The following is an 18,160-nucleotide window of genomic DNA, read 5'->3' on the forward strand; positions in this document are numbered from 1 at the left end:
CACAACCTGTAGTAACAAAATGTCCGTGTCGCCGTGACGGTCGACCTTTGAGCACTTTGAACACAGAACACTTCCAACGAATCGCTTCAGAGGGCGAAATCACAGTGCTTTTATTTTATGACAAATAGTATCAAGTTGTATTTTTCAGTTATTTACAGTAATAATAACTACGAACTCTACTTTTTAGCTGTCGTGAACGCGAAATAATGTTCAGCATCATCGACCTCTCACGTGACCTCTGCCTACGACATAGACAAAGTTAAGCGGTCTGCGACGGCGACGCGCCCACGCTATGATATCTGGCGTGATTAGTCTGATCGTCCCATCTTGTTTTCTCGTTTTTTCTGTCTTCTTTTTTTTTTTTTTTTTGTTGGCCCGGGTTAGCTGGGACACACGCTCAGACGCGGATCCAGGGGGGATGTCTGACCCCCCCTCAGAATTCTGCATCGCCCCTCGGAGACAGGGTGATGGCCCTCTCGTAAAAAAAATATGGCCACCAGCATTCTTCAAAAGTATTTTTTCGCGAGTACCAGTGGTATGAGCCATGTAGAAGTAAAGCTAGCTCGCTCACAAGCTTAGTTGTGTTCCGTAGAAGTGTGGTGTCGCGAAGTTGCCGTAGTTATTTTTTCTCATGAACACCTGGGACCTCCTGATGCCGGCCATGCCTTAAGGCCCGACCACATTCAGCGTTTTTATCGGCGTTTTTTGGCGCTGCGTCTATCATCGTCGTCTCAAGAATTGCGCCAGAGACGGCGAGCAGCCACATGAGCGTCACGCGGACCAGCGCCAGCGCAGCGTCGCACAATGTGACCAGATTGGTTTAACCAGAAACCTCCAAAATTATTGTGCAATGTCAATCATAATAGCTATACTAAGTATTGTTGAATGCTATATTTATGCTTTATTTATTAGTTTTACGCGAAAGAAAATTTCAGGGCAGTGCAGAAAAAATACTCCTATAACACAAATCCATGCTTCAGGAACCTGGCAGCGATATCGACGAGAACATCGCGAGCGGTCCTCGTGAGCGTAGTGAGCGTAGTGAGCGTACGTTCAAGCGTTTTGTTCCTGGCGTGCGGAGCTGAGCTGGCTGAGCTTAGTGCTAAGTAGCTGGTTTGTCTTCCGAGACGCCATACGCCACATCATGGAAAGAAGGCAGCAACTTTTGTTGCTAAAAAAGAAGCTCCTTCTTCTCATTATCTTGAAACGGCAAGATCGACGACGCCGGCGCTGGTGGGTGCGACCCGTGTTCATGCACCGAAAGGAAGAAGGGCTCTATTACACGGCGGTGAGTCCCATTTGCTGTTTTTCTACCCGTAATAATTGTGCTAAAACGTGCTACTACCGTGTCTCGAGCATTGATAGATCTCAACGACTATATGGTTGTACCAACTCCTGCGAACCTATAAATGCTGTTGAGAACTATTCAGCAGACCAGCTTTCGGCCGAGCTTTCGACACAGAAGTGTTCGAGTGAAATAGCTATATGAAGTTGCTAATGTATGTTGGTGCCGCGCATTGTTCGCGGTACCAAGTCGAAAATTAGGCTTCTTGTTGTAGTTTAAAATCATCCTCTTTCTGGCTCTTTCCGTGATTGGTCCATTCATAATTTTTAAGTTACAGCAGCAGGGAATAAACAGAAGCTTCTGTCAAGGTGTCAGTTCGGACGTCTACGCAATTTTTAACGATGTCTCAAACATCAGTACATGCCGAGGAGTGCATTGTTTTGATGATTGTGTTCGACTAATATGAAGTGCTACTTTAAGAATACTCAGTCTAATTCAGACTGACCTTTGGCAGCTTTACTAGCCGTCTAATTTCTTTTGGAGAATTGGCTGTGTGAATTCCCGTATTCATTACTGTACAATACTGTGCAACGCTGTACATTGCTGTACAAAGAATGTGAAGGCTTTAGCACCAGTTCTTGGAACATGACTAGACCAGCTTGTGCACAAGAAAGCTGATCAAACACAATAATCAAATAGGAGGATTGTGCATGCTACCGAACATGACAACATTGCTTCGAGAGACTAGGCAACTGCTCCCTGCACCATAGGTGCTTAGCCCTTTTCATATTTGCAAAGAAAACTTTCCCATAAATCGTGAGCTTCATTCACTATCACTGATATTCATGCCACCTAATATCCATTTTCTTCCCATGGTTTAACTTGCAAAAGTGGGGAAGTAGGAGCAAGGCGCATATCTTGTATATTTCAGATTTGTTTGTTTACTTTGTACTCAAACATGAAAATAGCAAATTTTTACTTGCATTCATGTTTATTGGGGTGATTCGTTAAAGTTTCGCATAACAATAGGCCTCTTCGATTATGCAATCCCGGACTGTCCGCAAACCGTCCGCGGCTTCCGGTCTGACTAGCCCTGACAGAAGAGTGCGTCACAGTCACGTGATCCAGCTGTCAGGGACTGTCCGAAATTTCGGTCGAAGCACCGCGACCGGAAGTCACTCTCCTGGTTGCCGTCGTCTGCTCTTTGCTACTCGTAGATAGCCCCCTACCCAGCGTTTTTATTAGCGTGGCCTCCGCAATGGTGCAGTCTCAGAGGCGTACGTCGTCGACACAACCATGAAGCTAGTGTAATCGTAGCCTGAGCGCGCAGAACGTTTTCGCAAAGCGCAGTTTATTACGTCGCGCTAGCCAGCTCATTGCCTGAGAAATTTAAGTGGAATTCCCACACGGACGTAAGCAACATCGTGGTGGTGGTGAAATATATTTATTGGCCCTAAAATTGCTGTGGAGAGACTCCGAAATCATGGTCGTGCCACGTCGCTGTTCATGCAGAAAGCCCCCGCCGACATCCTCAAAGCTCGCGAGACCGTCTGCTAATTAAAGGCCCGACGCGTGAGAGAGCGCGCGTACACCGTCTACTAATCCTGCACGTCAAAAATCAAACGCTCGAACTTGGTAGCAGAAGGGATCAACATATATGTCAACAGCAATCCGCGAATCTCCTACTGTATACCACCCCAGCTACTGGCATGAAATAGCCACATGCAATATATGATTCCTTGCACGTACGCTAGTTTCACTTACCTGAAAAGCAAAATTTACCTGCAATGAGCATGACAGATTTCGTGAAGCACATTAAGAAAAGCAAGCATGTGCGCCTGATCGCTGTGCTTCTTTCTTTAAAAAAACAAACAAAAAACACGAAGACTGCTACAGCAATTAGACGGCTCGTAAAAAACTTGCATGATGGCACACAAAGCACCGATGTAACAGAAGCGATAACTCAATGCACAGTAGTTGCCGTCTGGAGCGCGCAAAGTACGCAGAAGCACACGGAATCTTTCACAACATGGCGTCAAACACCGCGCGCATCTTTTTAAAGACAGCCGTCATCTGCTAGCTACTTGCGCTTGTCTGAGCAAACATCTGCTGACAGCTCCAACAGTCCGCGGGCAGTCCGGAACTTCCGGTCCGTGAAAAAACGAACGCGCTTCTGACAACACTCGGACTAGTGGGCGGAGCTTCGGAAGCTGTCCGAGAAAAATCAAATGTGGTAGAGCAGTCCCAAGCAGTCCGGGACTGTCAGGGACTGATAATCGAAGAGGCCCAATGCTCAAAAAATGCCCGAGAAAATGTTTCTGCTATACTACCATTCAAAGCATGAATGATCAGGATTAAACTGAATATGTCACACTGTACGTTGTGATTATAATAAGTCTTGAAACAAAACTTTAAAACATGAAAGCTCCAGAAATGAGCACAATTCTAGCGAAACAGTTGCGCTTGGTTTACCTTGGCTTCTTTGCTTCTCTTATATTCAACCGACCCAATTTTTGGGCGACAGGGTATGTGTCACACTTATCTTTTCATAACCTCTCACAATTCTTCCCATGACAAACATCAAGTGTCATCTTTATCCTCATGACTTTAAGGTGTCGACGTCTCACACTGAGCATTTGCATGAACTACTTTTAGCAGTTTTCCATGGCTTCTAAACTGTGCAGTGCATAGACAATAAAGTTGGGACCTTTGCAGTGCATAAACATAAACATTGCATGAAATAGCATCTTCCATCGCATTAAAGTAGGCACTTGTGTGCATTGAATTTAATGAACTGTTTCACAAATACATTTTCTAACATGTGCGGTGGATCTGCATATCTTTTGAAATAACACCTGCATGTTTAAAAATGCATTAATCACCGTATATATTTCACTTACAGATGCGTCGGATGAGAGAGGGCGATCATGATTTTTTTTTCAAGTTCTACCGGATGACCCCACAAATGTTCGATGCATTACTTTCGTTTGTGGTTGACGACCTCAAGCGCGAGTATGTTGTAAGGGAGCCCCTGGAACCTGGCGAACGGCTTGCAATAACCTTAAGGTTGGTATAAGCTCAGTTTATTTGTATTTGATTTGGAACACTAGAATAATAAGTCGGAAGGAAGCTAGTGATAAGATGGGTACAGTTTGCTGTAGGTAAAGAGCCAGGCTACTTGTGTAAATGTTTACATTGCTCTGGTAATTTGAGTGGCTCTATCGCCACCTATAAATTACTGGTACAACTTGATTTCCTGTAACAAGCCTAGGTGCGAAAATCATTAGTCCTTTGGTAAGCTGTCATATTAGCATTCGTTTATAGGTGCATATCTAATGTGTGTGCACTATAACTTCATTGTTTATGCTACAATTAATGCAGTGAAACATGTGCTTAGTACCTTATTGAATATTTTGAATAATAAACAGGAACTCCAAGCTGTCAGCGCATCTGTGTAGTAACCAGTACTTCATCCCTGAATTTGTCATTACTGTCAAATAATGGCAATAAACTTGTGGATAATCGTGCATACATTTTCGGGCCCTCCATCTTTTGTTCCAGCTACCTTGCATCTGGCCAGGAAGTAAAAGACGTGGCCATGGCATATAGAGTGGGCATCGAGACAGCTCGCCTATGTATTCATTTTTGTTGTAGAGTCATTTGGGCACGACTAAAGGATCGCTTCATGAAGGTAGGAACCACATAATAGTATTAAAGCATTTTGAGTTCATTTTCCACTCGTTATTTGGCATTTAAACACGCAGGATGGCTTCTAGTTGACCTGATTTGTTTGCTTATGTTATTAGCATATTCACCTTGACGTATGTGCTGCGTTAGTCCTTGTGGTTCTTTTTCTAGAAAGTATCGTTCTGCTGATTGTGTTAGTGTGGATGCATTTAGTTTAATTCCATGTTATGCATATTTCACAACATGATAACATACCTTGTTGCAAGTTAAATGCAGGCATACATAATATAACTGCCTTTTACCACTGCTGGTACTTTTGTACTTGTTTCATTGGGCAGTGATGGCAATGCATAAAGGAGGCATGTGACAAGTATATTCTTATTGCTTATTTGAAACAGCTGTTTTTCAGCAAAAGTTGACATAGTAATGCACATCAAATGTTAATTGGCATACATGCACTCATGTGCACATTATTTTGCAACCATTAAGTGGTGCCCTGTTTAAACAGCCATTCTTTCATTCACACCAATCTGCAATTATAAGTACAAAATGATTGATGATATTGTCACCCTAACTTACAGATTCCTTAGCACAGCCTCACATACTAAACCTATTCTTCAACCATCTACACCAGTACACTTAGTGGATAATCATATACTTCACCGTATTGTTATTGGTTCTGTCTGTGTTGGCTATAGTAGATATTGCACCAATAAAAGCCATGTAGTAGTAGTAAACTCTGCATCATAATCATATGTATTAATGTCGTTTTGACTGAGCTACCTAATGCCTACTGCGAACCATTTAAAAAAATAAATTCAGGTACCCTCTGAGGCTGACTGGACTGAAATTGCCCAAGGGTTTGCCTCTCAGTGGCAATTTCCCAACTGTTTAGGAGCCGTGGATGGTAAACATGTCGCCATCACAGCACCTGCCAATTCCGGGAGCCTGTATTTCAACTACAAGGTAAGCTTGTTCACTAGGCGCATTTAAGCATTCAGCTTTTGCCATTTGTCACATATTAAAGTAAGCTGTACATCAGTAAACCGTACATCTGAACAGTTATACAAGATGCCAAATTATGTCAGCAAATCACTTCCTTGGTTGCGGCATTGTTTTGTTGTATATTCACTATATTTTATGTAGTGAATATAGTGCAAATACAGTTTGATGTGCACATTAGTGCTGTCCGTTTATCAGCTATTGTCTTTTTCGCTGCAGAGAATATCTGCTTACGTTGGCAATGTCTGCTTACCGTACCTGCTAAGTTCATGTTAAGCCAGCAGACATCAAGTAAACCTAGTGTTCTCTGCTCAGTGCAAAATGTCAAGATTGTGCACTACAATATAAAAATCGAATACAATCAATGTTCTGCTAATCGCAAGACCAAGTTCACCATGTGCACTTCTGATGTCATCTATCAAAGTTAAGCCTCGGTAATGTATACATTGGACAAAATGGGCAATGTTCTATGATAGAGTGAGATAGCACAATAACAATGTTAAAAATTGGTACAGTAGCCATCTATCTGCTGATAGTAACAAATGCGCATGTGCTGCACTCCTAGGATTAACCAGGTTCCTGAAATTTGTAAATACAAATGAAAGAAAAATTGTGGAAGTGTATTGCATGGCAATAGCAGAAGTGTGTATCATACCAAGATAAATTTTTTTGGCTAAATACTTGTATGCGTGATGCTGCCCTTCCCCGTGCATGCCTTTCAATCCGGATGGTTCTTGTTATTCGATAGCTGATAAAATGGCTGTTTCTGCTTTGAATAAAATTCCGTTGTCAGTCAGCGCTAGTCCTGTTGTAGTTGTTTTCTCGTTTTTTCTTTTTTTCTTGTCATTGCCCTATTGCACTGCTTCAATATACATTTAAAAACCAACTTGCCCAAATAAAATTGTTGCTTGCACATGAGGGTAGATGTGCATGTGGTTTCTGGCTAAATGTAGACGATTGCTGCAAATTGCAATTGCTTAATTGCTACAACACACTGCTGTTCACAAGTAATGAGGCATCTCATTACTCTGTAGAATCGCTGCATTTGTTTTAATGTTTAAGTTCAAGGTCACAATATTTCATTTGAGTGCATTTTTCGTATGCTTCTATTACATCTTCATAGATGGTGCAATAATATGGTCACTGATAACCTCTATTTCAGAGCACTTTTTCCATTGTGCTAATGGCTGCCGTCGACAGCAACTACCAGTACACCATCATTGACGTTGGGGCTCAAGGTCGGCAAAGTGATGGAGGGATACTGAAGAACTCCGAATTTGGGAAGGCACTGGCCAGTGGAACTCTCGGCACACCTTCTGCAAGCTGCCTGCCTGGAACAAGAACTGCCGCACCCTATGCCTTTGTTGGGGATGAGGCATTTCAATTACGCAAGGATTTTATGAGACCCTTCCCTGCAAAACAGCTGACTGATGAAAGGAGGGTCTTCAATTACAGGCTGAGCAGAGCTAGGTAAAGCATGGGACATACTTTCAGTATTGTGGGTCACGGTGATGATATTGAAGACTCAGCGCAAATTTTTTGGCATGCCAGTGATTGCTGTAGCTGCGCAGAGTGTAACCGTACATAGGTTTAGTAAAGCATTCGACCGATTAGTTCATTGTAAACTTATTCAAAAGCTCAGAAATATTAACATACCTTATATTCTACTTGCATGGATAGCAGGTTCTCTTTCTGATCGCGTGCAGTTTGTTTCAATTGATGGTAACAGCTCTAGCTGTCTCCCCGTTACATCCGCTGTACCCCAGGTCAGCGTCCTGAGGCCATCGCTGTTTGTACTGTACATTAATGATGTTATGACCATTGTCACACCTAGTACACAAATGAGGCTTTTTGCAGATGACTGCATCGTATTTCGTGAAATATCTTCGGTGCATGACCAAACTACTTGATTTCAGCTTACAGAACATACAAAAATGGTGTAATGAGTGGGGCATGGCTTTGAACAGTGATAAAGCGGTCTGTCTTTGCATAACACAAATGCTAAAATACGAGTATACACTGATCTCTGTCCTATTAAAGTAAGTTCAAAAGTACCAATACCTATGTATAACATTCACTAGTACCCTTTCTTGGAATTTCCATATTAGCAATATTTGCTCTTCTACTTATTATTATTATTATTTGATTTGTAAACATATAAACGGAAAAGTGAAAGCGAGAAGCAAGGCTGGCAACTGCCGCCAGAAGGGGCACAACGCCTGCCTACTCTTCGGAAAGGACGAGAGAAACATAGAAAGAAAGATAGGAAGGAGGAAAGAAAGAGCGAGATGACAAATCTCAAAGAATAAAGTAAAACATCCACTTTTCAAAAACTGTTTTTTAAAGCACAAGCTCAGAGATTTACCTGCCAGTGTTAAATTAGTTATGTTACTTTTATTATACCTAAACTCGAATATGCTTAACTTAACATTATAAAAATTTAGAAAATTCAGAGAAAGCCTATTTGTTTTATCTATTGTAAGTTCTAATGCACCAGTTCGTCTACACAGCTAATGGTCATCAATAACATTCCCCTCCTCGATACTTGGGGTCATATGGTTCACCTGAATTTTTTTACACTCACTCATTAATTGCGAGATATCCCTAGAGCCCACTTCATCTGTAACCCCTCTGTCCACAAGGCGCACACATCACGATCAATCAAATGCACTCGCCCCCTTTTTTGCCAAGACAAATACTTGCAAGTTTTCTTTCTTCCCTCGCACAGTATCAGAACAAAACTCCCCTTCTGCAACATACTAGATAACTTTGTAAACAAAGCACTTTTCCTATGTTGTGTGTGTGTATAATTGTGCATTTTAGTAACATTTGCTTGACACTGTCTTTTCTGTTGCTGTTGTTGCTTACTATATTGAGTGCCTGTCCTGCAAGGACCAAATTTTGGTCTGCAGTATGTCAAACATAAAATTAAATACATTTTTAGGAACCAGGCTGGCGCAAGGCTGGTTGCTGATAGCAATAACATGCTTTTTGCTGGATATCGACCCCTTTGATCTATTGTTGGAGCAAGTTCGAAGTGGGAAAGTTTCTCCAGTAAAAAGAATGTCTTAGCATCCTTGCACAGTTACATTCACATGGCAGTGCACATAATCAGCATTCTGCTGAGGACACTTCAGTCTCGTATATGGCAGCAAAATGCATTTATGCATACTACAAAGGTAGCTCAGTCATGAGCCAAGCTGTCAGGATGATTTATGCAGTTTATTGCTGTCACGGTCACACAGAGGTTTCTGGAATTTTTGTTCATGTCTGGTCACTAGTGCTTGAACAATTTTTTATTGCCTGACAGTGCCCTGCATGTTTGCATTGCAGGAGGTGTGTCGAGAATGCCTTTGGCATTACAGCAGCAAGGTGGAGAGTGCTCCTACGCACGATAAACCTCCATCCGACCAACGTCGATTATGTCATCAAGGCCGCTTGCATTCTGCACAACTTTATTATGAAGTTAAATGCACAGACGCATGGGTATGTAGATAGGGAGGACAGCTTTGGCAATGTGATACCAGGCCACTGGCGGCAAAGTGTGGAAGGAGAAGCTCGGGATGGCTCGCAGTCAAATTATTTTTCACTTGCTTCGACACATGCTAGAAATTTTCCTACAGAGGCAGCAGATGCGCGAAACATCTTCACTGCTTACTTTTGCAGCACCTTTGGTGAAGTTGCCTGGCAGTGGCAACAGCCAGGCGTGTCCAAAGATGTTGCTCTAAAGCATCTACAGGACGAGCAGCTTTTGCCACTCATAAGAAAGTGAATTTCATTTACTGTATTTATTTGAATATAGGTCAACCTTTTTTTCTTTATTCAGAAATCACCCTGCATTGCCAGAAGGCATAATAGTTCTTTTACAGACACCCTTGTGAACGGGAACATTCGCCATTTTCCTTTCGGAGGGTAATACACCTTCAGATACAGATTAATCAAATACCATGTAAAGCTAAAGCGACAGTGCTATTGCACAGTGTTTCAACACGTGAAGTGATATATCTCATCAGGACCAACTCCTTTATTTTCAGCTATTTCTTGTAATAGCATTTTACTCCTGCCACACTGATTTTTACTGGCTGCATTGTTGGGACGTCTTTAACAAACTGTATGGGTCGCACGCAGTGTTATGATTGGTTCAAGCGTTTTGAGGACAGGAGAATGTCGGTCGGTGACGATCCCAAGCCCAGACCTTCCGCATCCACAGATGATGACCGTGTCGAGAGAGTTCGAACTGTGATTCGTGGAAATCGTCTGACTGTTCGAGAAGTCGCTGATGAAGTGGGTATTAGCGTAGGATCATGTCATGAACTTTTGCTAGCAATGCCTTCAGCAATGCTAGTGATGTCTGACATTGGCCTGCTATGAGCGCTTCTGAGGAGTATTAAATATTCCTTGTACCAGTGATTCCAGAAGTCTTTTTGCGTTTCTTGATGCTGTATCAATGTTTTAAGCAGCTCAGTATGGGAGCTAGGCGCTACGGCTACAGTTTGTGAGTGAGGGAGTGCCATCAGTCGCTTGCCATACAAGAAAGGAGCATGTGTCAAGACTTTCGTTCCTCTGGGGCAGGATATGAATACATGCGTGGTCAACTGTTTATGATCGCTTCTATTTCTGTTAGGACCAGGCTCGTAATCATAATCTAGAAGTGACCTTCCTAGCGCTTTCTTCGAACTGTCTTTAACTTGTTCACCATACGCTCCCAAGATGCGCCCCACCAAGGAGCATGGTCAGCAGAGAATAGCGTAATTTGCTGAGCCGTATCCAGAAAAGCCACCTATAGTGTCCATTACTAGAAGGTCGAAGGGTTGCTCTGTGGGTGGTAGCAATTCCAGCAATCCGAATATCTTGGTTTAGGGTTTCTTGCACCTTTGGCATATGTCAGCGTCGGACGTAAGATGAAACGTCACTGATGATTTCTGGCCAATAATGAGGTGACAACAAACCCAGTTTGTTAATCCCCAGATATCCGAACTGGCGGTGTGCTTTCTGCAGAAGGTCGAGTCGAAGTTCATGATCATGCGTTCATGATCTCTTTTTACAACAGCACTGATGCCTACATTCGACGCGTCGCAGTATACACTGTTTCTTGCAAGAATATATTGTGAGGACTGGTTCTTCGGTCAGATGTTTCATTTTCTCAAAAGCTTGTTCGCACTGTACATCCCATTCCCATGGTGTGTTCTCCTTCAGTAATTTCGTAAGTGGGCACACTATGTCGCTGAACTGAGGAATATATTGTTGCTGCAGCTCTTTCAGACGTATTGGTTTTGGGAATCAGAATACCACTTCTGCATTGCTTTTTTCGGGCGATACAGTGCCATGAGACACTGTGACCCAGATAGCCAATAGAATCTTGGCCAAAGTGGCACTTTTTCAGCTATAGTTTGTTGTTTTCAGTTCTGAGGGCTTGCAGTAAAGCTTGGAGGTGCTTTAAATGCTGAGAAAATGTGTCAGAGAAAACTCTATCATCGAAGTAGTTAACAACATTCTTAAGTAGTGTTTTCTTATCACTGACTAGACAGCTCTTTCAAATGTAGCTGAGTCATTCCTCAAACCGAAAGGCATCACGGGCCACTCTTAATGGCAGTTCGGCATGACAAAAGCTGTTTTTGGAATGTTGTCTGGGTGCATTTTGACGTGCTAATAGCCTAATGTATTGTCTAATGTTGAAAAATATTTTAATGTCCCTAGGTAGTCCAGCCCATCGTCAGTGGGCCGAATAAGCTGGTAATTGGGCACACTGATAGCATTAAGCTTGTGGTAATCAATGCATGAGCGAGTATGCCCTTTGCCTTTCTTCTCTGCAAGAATGACAGATGCTGCTTACTGTGGAAAACAGGGTCACACTGCGCCTTGCTTGAGGAAGGATTGCACTTCCTGAAAATTTTCGCAATTGTCTGCCAGGGAAGCAGCGTTCCTGCGGTCTCTGTTGTCGAGGTTGTTGACGAGAATGATCTGATGTTGTTCATTCACGATACATCCGAAGTCTATTTGAGACTGAGAAAATGTCCTCATAACTGCGAATCGCATCCCTCGAAGCTACTTGCTGCAGAGTTGGAAGGTGCGCAACGTCAACGGAGTGTAGCGGGGAGTCGGGACTGAGAGCGCAATGTCGGTATGTGGAGGAAGTGTGAAACACTTTGTTGTTTTGGAACAACGGCATGGTGTTCAAGTTCAAAGAAAGGTTAAAAAAAGAGGCGTTGTTCAGGTCTAGCAAGAACTCGGAAATGCCTTCTTTTATATCCTTTTTCACTACATCCTGGTGCACGGCAGCAAAGTGATTGCCGATTTGGTTAACCTTCCTGCCTTTACTCTATGTAGCCCATAAAGCGAGACCTTAATTTTCTTATTTGTGTAGTCCTATAGCACAGATGTTTATCATGGAAGACAATATGAAGCTTGAAAAGTGCATTTATTCAGATTGCTCATCTTTAAAATCTTTTATAGCCTGCAACAACTTCATCTGCAGATCGAGTTTTCGTTCTGGCTTGATCGTTCTCATGTGCCCCAGCAGCGTCGGGGCAAAGTTCTCGTCAATGTTCTTGGGGACATAGCCATTCAACTGCTGTGTCACATTTTGTAGCTCTGCTACATAAACATCATTGTTTCTCTTCCGTTTTTGCTGCGGCCTGATGGGGGGACAGGCTGGCTCATCGGGTGCTATCTCGTCGGCGATCCCACTCTCGTCTGGTGTGCCAGTTGCCAATGTCGGTGGCACATCTTGTCCGCTGGATTTGGACGTTGTTGAACGGGTGTCCACTGACCTGACATCCATGTGACCATAGCTGCTTTGGCTGCTGCTGTTTAGGCTTTACAGAATGCAAGGTTTTGTGTGGTTGATACCCCACTTAATCATATTGATGCTCTAAAACTTGCATATGCCACACTGCTCCAATAATGAAATACATGTGCTACAGACTGCTCCAGAATCAAATTTTACGTCCTACAAAATGACTTTGGCCATTCCCACCCCAGTATGTGCATCAATTGTGTACTATTTCTGTGAAAATTGCATGACAATAAAAAAAAGCTACGGCGAGTGTTGCATATTTTAATTTTCTGGGGTCATCAGTACAGTTCAACTCGGTACTGCTGGGAATTGGCATTATACACACATGAAAACTAAATTCATGACAAGTTGACTAGATATATAGTGATAGTTTGTCATGATTTTGTTTAGCAGACCATTTTTACTAATCCAAAAAGCCACAGCATGGAACAGTCGGGACAGAACTTGTCATACTTTGTGCCAGCCGTAGTGGCACTGTGTGCACAGATGCTCTGTCTCTGCTGTGATCAACCAGCTGTACTGGCTTTAGCGAAAAAAATAAAATTCTGTGACATCCTCACTGATCTCATCAGAAAGCCATGCAAGCATTATTGTGTGTCTTGGTATTCATTAGCCCGTGTAAATGCCTTCTTTTATGTCCTTTTTCACTACTTCCTGGTGAAGGGCAGCAAAGTGATTGCCATTTTGGTTAACCTTCCTGCCTTTACTCTATGTAGCCCGTAAAGCGAGACCTTAATTTTCTTATTTGTGTAGTCCTATAACACAGATGTTTATCATGGAAGACAATATGAAGCTTGAAAAGTGCATTTATTCAGATTCCTCATTTTGAAAATCTTTTATAGCCTGCAGCAACTTCATCTGCAAATCAAGTTTTCGTTCTGGCTTGATCATTCTCATGTGCCCCAGCAGCGTCAGGGCAAAGTTCTCGTCAATGTCCTTGGGGACATAGCCATTCAACTGCTGTGTCACATTTTGTAGCTCTGCTACATAAACATCATTGTTTCTCTTCCGTTTTTGCTGCGGCCCGATGGGGGGACAGGCTGGCTCATCGGGTGCTATCTCGTCGGCGATCCCACTCTCGTCTGGTGTGCCAGTTGCCAATGTCGGTGGCACATCTTGTCCGCTGGATTTGGACGTTGTTGAACGGGTGTCCACTGACCTGACATCCATGTGACCATAGCTGCTTTGGCTGCTGTTTAGGCTTTACAGAATGCAAGGTTTTGTGGTTGATACCCCACTTAATCATATTGATGCTCTAAAACTTGCATATGCCACACTGCTCCAATAATGGAATACATGTGCTACAGACTGCTCCAGAATCGAATTTTACGTGCTACAAAATGACTTTGGCTATTCCCACCCCTGTATGTGCATCAATCGTGTACTATTTCTGTGAAAATTGTATGACAATAAAAAAGCTACGGCGAGTGTTGCATATTTTAGTTTTCTGGGGTCATCAGTACAGTTCAACTCGGTACTGCTGGGAATTGGCATTATACACACATGAAAACTAAATTCATGACAAGTTGACTAGATATATAGTGATAGTTTGTCATGATTTTGTTTAGCAGACCATTTTTACTAAGCCAAGAAGCCACAGCATGGAACAGTTCTGACTGAACCTGTCATACTGTGTGCACAGATGCTCTGCTGTGATCAACCAGGTGTACTGCTTTTAGCAAAAATATATAATTCTGTGACATCAATACGAAAGACTCGCACAAACTCCAACGGGGCGACACATTCTACAGAAACTCGAAATTCGATATGAAGCGCAACACGGCACCAAACTAAGCATTCCACTAGAGACGAGGAGGGAACTTAAAATTCCTCCACTGCCCAAAAACATGCACCCGGAGCACCACAAGGAGCGACGAGGCAAGGGCACGCCACATTAGCGCAAATGCCATGACATAGAGGGCGTGGCCTACGTAGACGCCATGGAATACAGAGAACGCAAAGGGATGTCCATAGTAGCGGTAAACGCGGACGGAGAACCCTTCGCGAGCGGCACCGTGAGAACGGACAACGCCATCTCATCAGAAAGCCATGCAAGCATTATTGTGCGTCTTGGTATTCATTAGCCCGTGTAAATGCCTTCTTTTATGTCCTTTTTCACTAATTCCTGGTGAAGGGCAACAATGTGATTGCCGATTTGGTTAACCTTCCTGCCTTTACTCTATGTAGCCCGTAAAGCGAGACCTTAATTTTCTTATTTGTGTAGTCCCATAACACAGATGTTTATCATGGAAGACAATATGAAGCTTGAAAAGTGCGTTTATTCCGATTCCTCATTTGTAAAATCTTTTATAGCCTGCAGCAACTTCATCTGCAAATCAAGTTTTCGTTCCGGCTTGATCATTCTCATGTGCCCCAGCAGCGTCAGGGCAAAGTTCTCGTCAATGTCCTTGGGGACATAGCCATTCAACTGCTGTGTCACATTTTGTAGCTCTGCTACATAAACATCATTGTTTCTCTTCCGTTTTTGCTGCGGCCTGATGGGGGGACAGGCTGGCTCATCGGGTGCTATGTCGGCGGTCCCACTCTCGCCTGTTGTACCAGTTGTCGGTGTGAGTGGCACATCTTGTCCGCTGGATTCGGACAGTGAACCGGTGTCCAGTGCCGTGGCATCCATGTCAGCATAGCTGCTTTGGCTGCTGCTGATGTCAAGCAGCAGTTGCCGTGCAGTCATGTTTCCAGATGTCCTGAAAATGCGTGAGGAAGATAACAGTGAGGAAGATAACATGCAACCACATTTCTGTGAGTAGCCAAATGATGTCTGCGGCATTTGATAAGTTGAGCTGCCTGCCTTCTTAAGGGAGATGAAATAAGATGTTGACTGACTTTAGAACATTTGCTCAACCATTTGGATCTGTTCACTATAAATAAAAACAAAAATGCTGAATGCACTATGACTTCTACCGTTAACAAGCTATCCTACCTGCCTGAATGTAACTCAACGAATCAAAGGAACTTTTATTTCTCCATGAGAAATATGGGTGTGATGGAAAAAAAATGCTGCAAATTGCAGCTTGACAAGGCTCCAGCCCTCTACAGAGTTCGACAGCAAGTGAGCCGCAGTACATATCTAAATAATACATGTGCAGGAACTAACAAAAACAGTGGAAATGCTGGACACACCTTATAAACATAGAAAAGGGTATCAACTGAGATGCTTCACCGCATAAAGCTGTAGGCGTGGACTGAAGACAAGTTTGAATGCTAGGCATCCCAAATCTGCAATGCATCCGGACTGACAATAATTGGCAACAAAATTGTGAATTTTAATCACAATAACCAGCCGCAGGTTCACTTCAGTTGCAAACAGCCGACCGTTATCATACACCTAGTATAAATGAACACCCCCAGTGATGGTGCAATGCTCAGAGACAAAGCTCGGAAAATACTTGTGAAGTGCAGTGAGCTGTAGTGCCACTATATGCAGCACGAAGGGAGTGAGAGTGATGCACTGGTAACTGGTGCTTTAAAAGTGAATTTTCAACTGATGTTTGCAGCAGTAATGTGTCACGATTCTTTTCGTTTAGCTGAGCTGTCATGCTGCAGTTCATTTTAAGCCTGCATTAACTCTGTAATTGCACTTTTTGTTTGTGCTTAGAAACGGTGTACTAGTGGTACTGCTTTGCACAATGCAGGTTTCATAAACTGGGCACCACTGCCTAAACTGAGGTTCACTGATGAAAACTTGATTGTAAAAGGTCACAAAATTTATGCCAACTTACGGCCGTCCTTCGATGCTGTCCTTCAAGAACATGAGCTGCTCAAAGTACGGCCAAGTCACATTGGCTGCCTCATCCGTCTCCTCGGCGCCGGCTCCACTCTTTTGCTCCTTTTTGTTTGCCACGAACAAGCGGCGAAACTTGTCACGCAACGACTTCCAGCGTGTCTGCACTATGTTCTCTGCAAACAAATATATCACAGTTGTCAGCTTGGCAATTCCTTACTTGGCAACCATGAACTTCAATTGCCCCGGACACTACACGAGTGTGTGTGTCTGCTGTGTGTGTGTGTGTGGGGGGGGGGGGGTAGAAGTAGCATGCATTTTTTCAAAAGCTAGCCCTGAATACTATCGCACGGATTTTTTTTTCTGCCTTTTATTTATGATTATTCACTTTCGGATGCAGCACAGACGGAAACGAAATTCCCGCAGCACACACTGACGAGCAACACGTTGTTTTTACATCACAGTGACTGTTTCAGCAGCTTCGGCATTGTCAACTTCGTCTGCTGGAACTTGCATTAGAAGTGTGCGAAAATTTGAAGCTATCGAATAACGAATCGAATATGGCCGTATTCGATTCAGTCATTGAATCGAATAGTTTTTTTTATAAATTTAAAATAAATGTTCCGAATACTTTGCTGTCCACTATACACGATGAAACATGGCATAGAAGCAAAAAATGCGATATTGGTAATCCCATCTACAGTGGCCATAATGTACTGGATCACGCTGCATCGCTAAATCGGCCAGACTTTTCCGACTAGACATGATCACATGCAATAAAATGTAAGGAAATGTAAAGCATCTGTGTCCACTCATTGCGGCATACTTATTACTAAGTTGATGCGGCATTGTAAAATATCGTTAAGCGATCCCAAATTCGTAAACATCAAGACAGAGAGAGAGTTGGCAGGTATGCAATTTAAAAACAGAAATCTTACCAGCATTCAGAACACCCGGCAGGACGATGGCGGCGACTTCAACCCACAAAACGTTCTTTTTCACACGATTTTTGTGCTCCCTGTGCTTTGCTTGCCACAATATCGGCCTAGCTTCCACAATTGCAATCAGAAGCTCGTTGTCTATGTTTGCAGGAAGCATCTTGGATGATTGAAGCAATCGACGTCGAAACGCAGCAACACGCCAAACAAACAAAACAAGTAGAAATGGCGGCGCGCAGCACGAACCATGCGGGAACTGCGAATCTGCGGAAGTTGCCTGAAAAAGTTGCCAGCAGCGTGGCCGCGGCAAGGCGCTGGTTGGTCAGCGCTCATCGAGCCGTTTCCGGCGGCGGCTTTGGCGGCGGCGGCGACGGCGAGATTTCTGGAGTGTGTTGAGCACGACGTTTCGGCTTGGCGCCGCCCTCAGCGTCGACGCTGAGCGGCGCCGAGTGACAAAACGCCAGAAAACGCCGGGAAAACGCTGAATGTGGTCGGGCCTTAAACGTTCGAGGTGTGGCCGCCAAGCTAAAGCAAAGCCAAGTGTGTAGGCTACTGGTGGACCATGACCTTGACGTTTTAGCAGTGCAAGAGACAAAAGTGGATGGTGACGAGGAGACCCGGAGCATGGTGCAGCGGTTTACGTCGCGGTATTACGCAATAGTGAGCCACGCCATAGGGGCGTCAGCTGGTTGTGTACTGTTCATTAAGAA

The 18,160-nt window shown here is 43.5% G+C and overlaps 2 protein-coding genes across 2 annotated transcripts; one reads left to right on the forward strand and one right to left on the reverse strand.

The window, feature by feature from the left end:
• Window positions 1-1,057: 1,057 nt before the first annotated feature.
• On the forward strand, window positions 1,058-14,358 carry LOC119464548 (uncharacterized). Its single transcript, XM_037725567.2, has 6 exons — window positions 1,058-1,288; window positions 4,188-4,351; window positions 4,847-4,976; window positions 5,795-5,938; window positions 7,137-7,444; window positions 9,308-14,358. The coding sequence occupies exons 1-6, from the start codon at window positions 1,145-1,147 to the stop codon at window positions 9,744-9,746; spliced, it is 1,329 nt and encodes a 442-aa protein (XP_037581495.2). The 5' UTR covers window positions 1,058-1,144; the 3' UTR covers window positions 9,747-14,358.
• A 690-nt stretch (window positions 14,359-15,048) lies between these two features.
• On the reverse strand, window positions 15,049-17,947 carry LOC125940122 (transcription factor Adf-1-like). The gene is made up of 3 exons (XM_049655815.1): window positions 17,451-17,947; window positions 16,511-16,688; window positions 15,049-15,475 (listed from the first exon to the last, which is right to left on the reverse strand). Exons 1-3 carry the CDS (start codon window positions 17,608-17,610, stop codon window positions 15,049-15,051), a joined length of 765 nt encoding a protein of 254 aa, XP_049511772.1. The 5' UTR covers window positions 17,611-17,947.
• Between the last annotated feature and the right edge of the window lie 213 nt (window positions 17,948-18,160).

The sequence above is a fragment of the Dermacentor silvarum genome, chromosome 9, assembly GCF_013339745.2.
Source record: "Dermacentor silvarum isolate Dsil-2018 chromosome 9, BIME_Dsil_1.4, whole genome shotgun sequence".
Lineage (NCBI taxonomy): Eukaryota > Metazoa > Arthropoda > Arachnida > Ixodida > Ixodidae > Dermacentor > Dermacentor silvarum.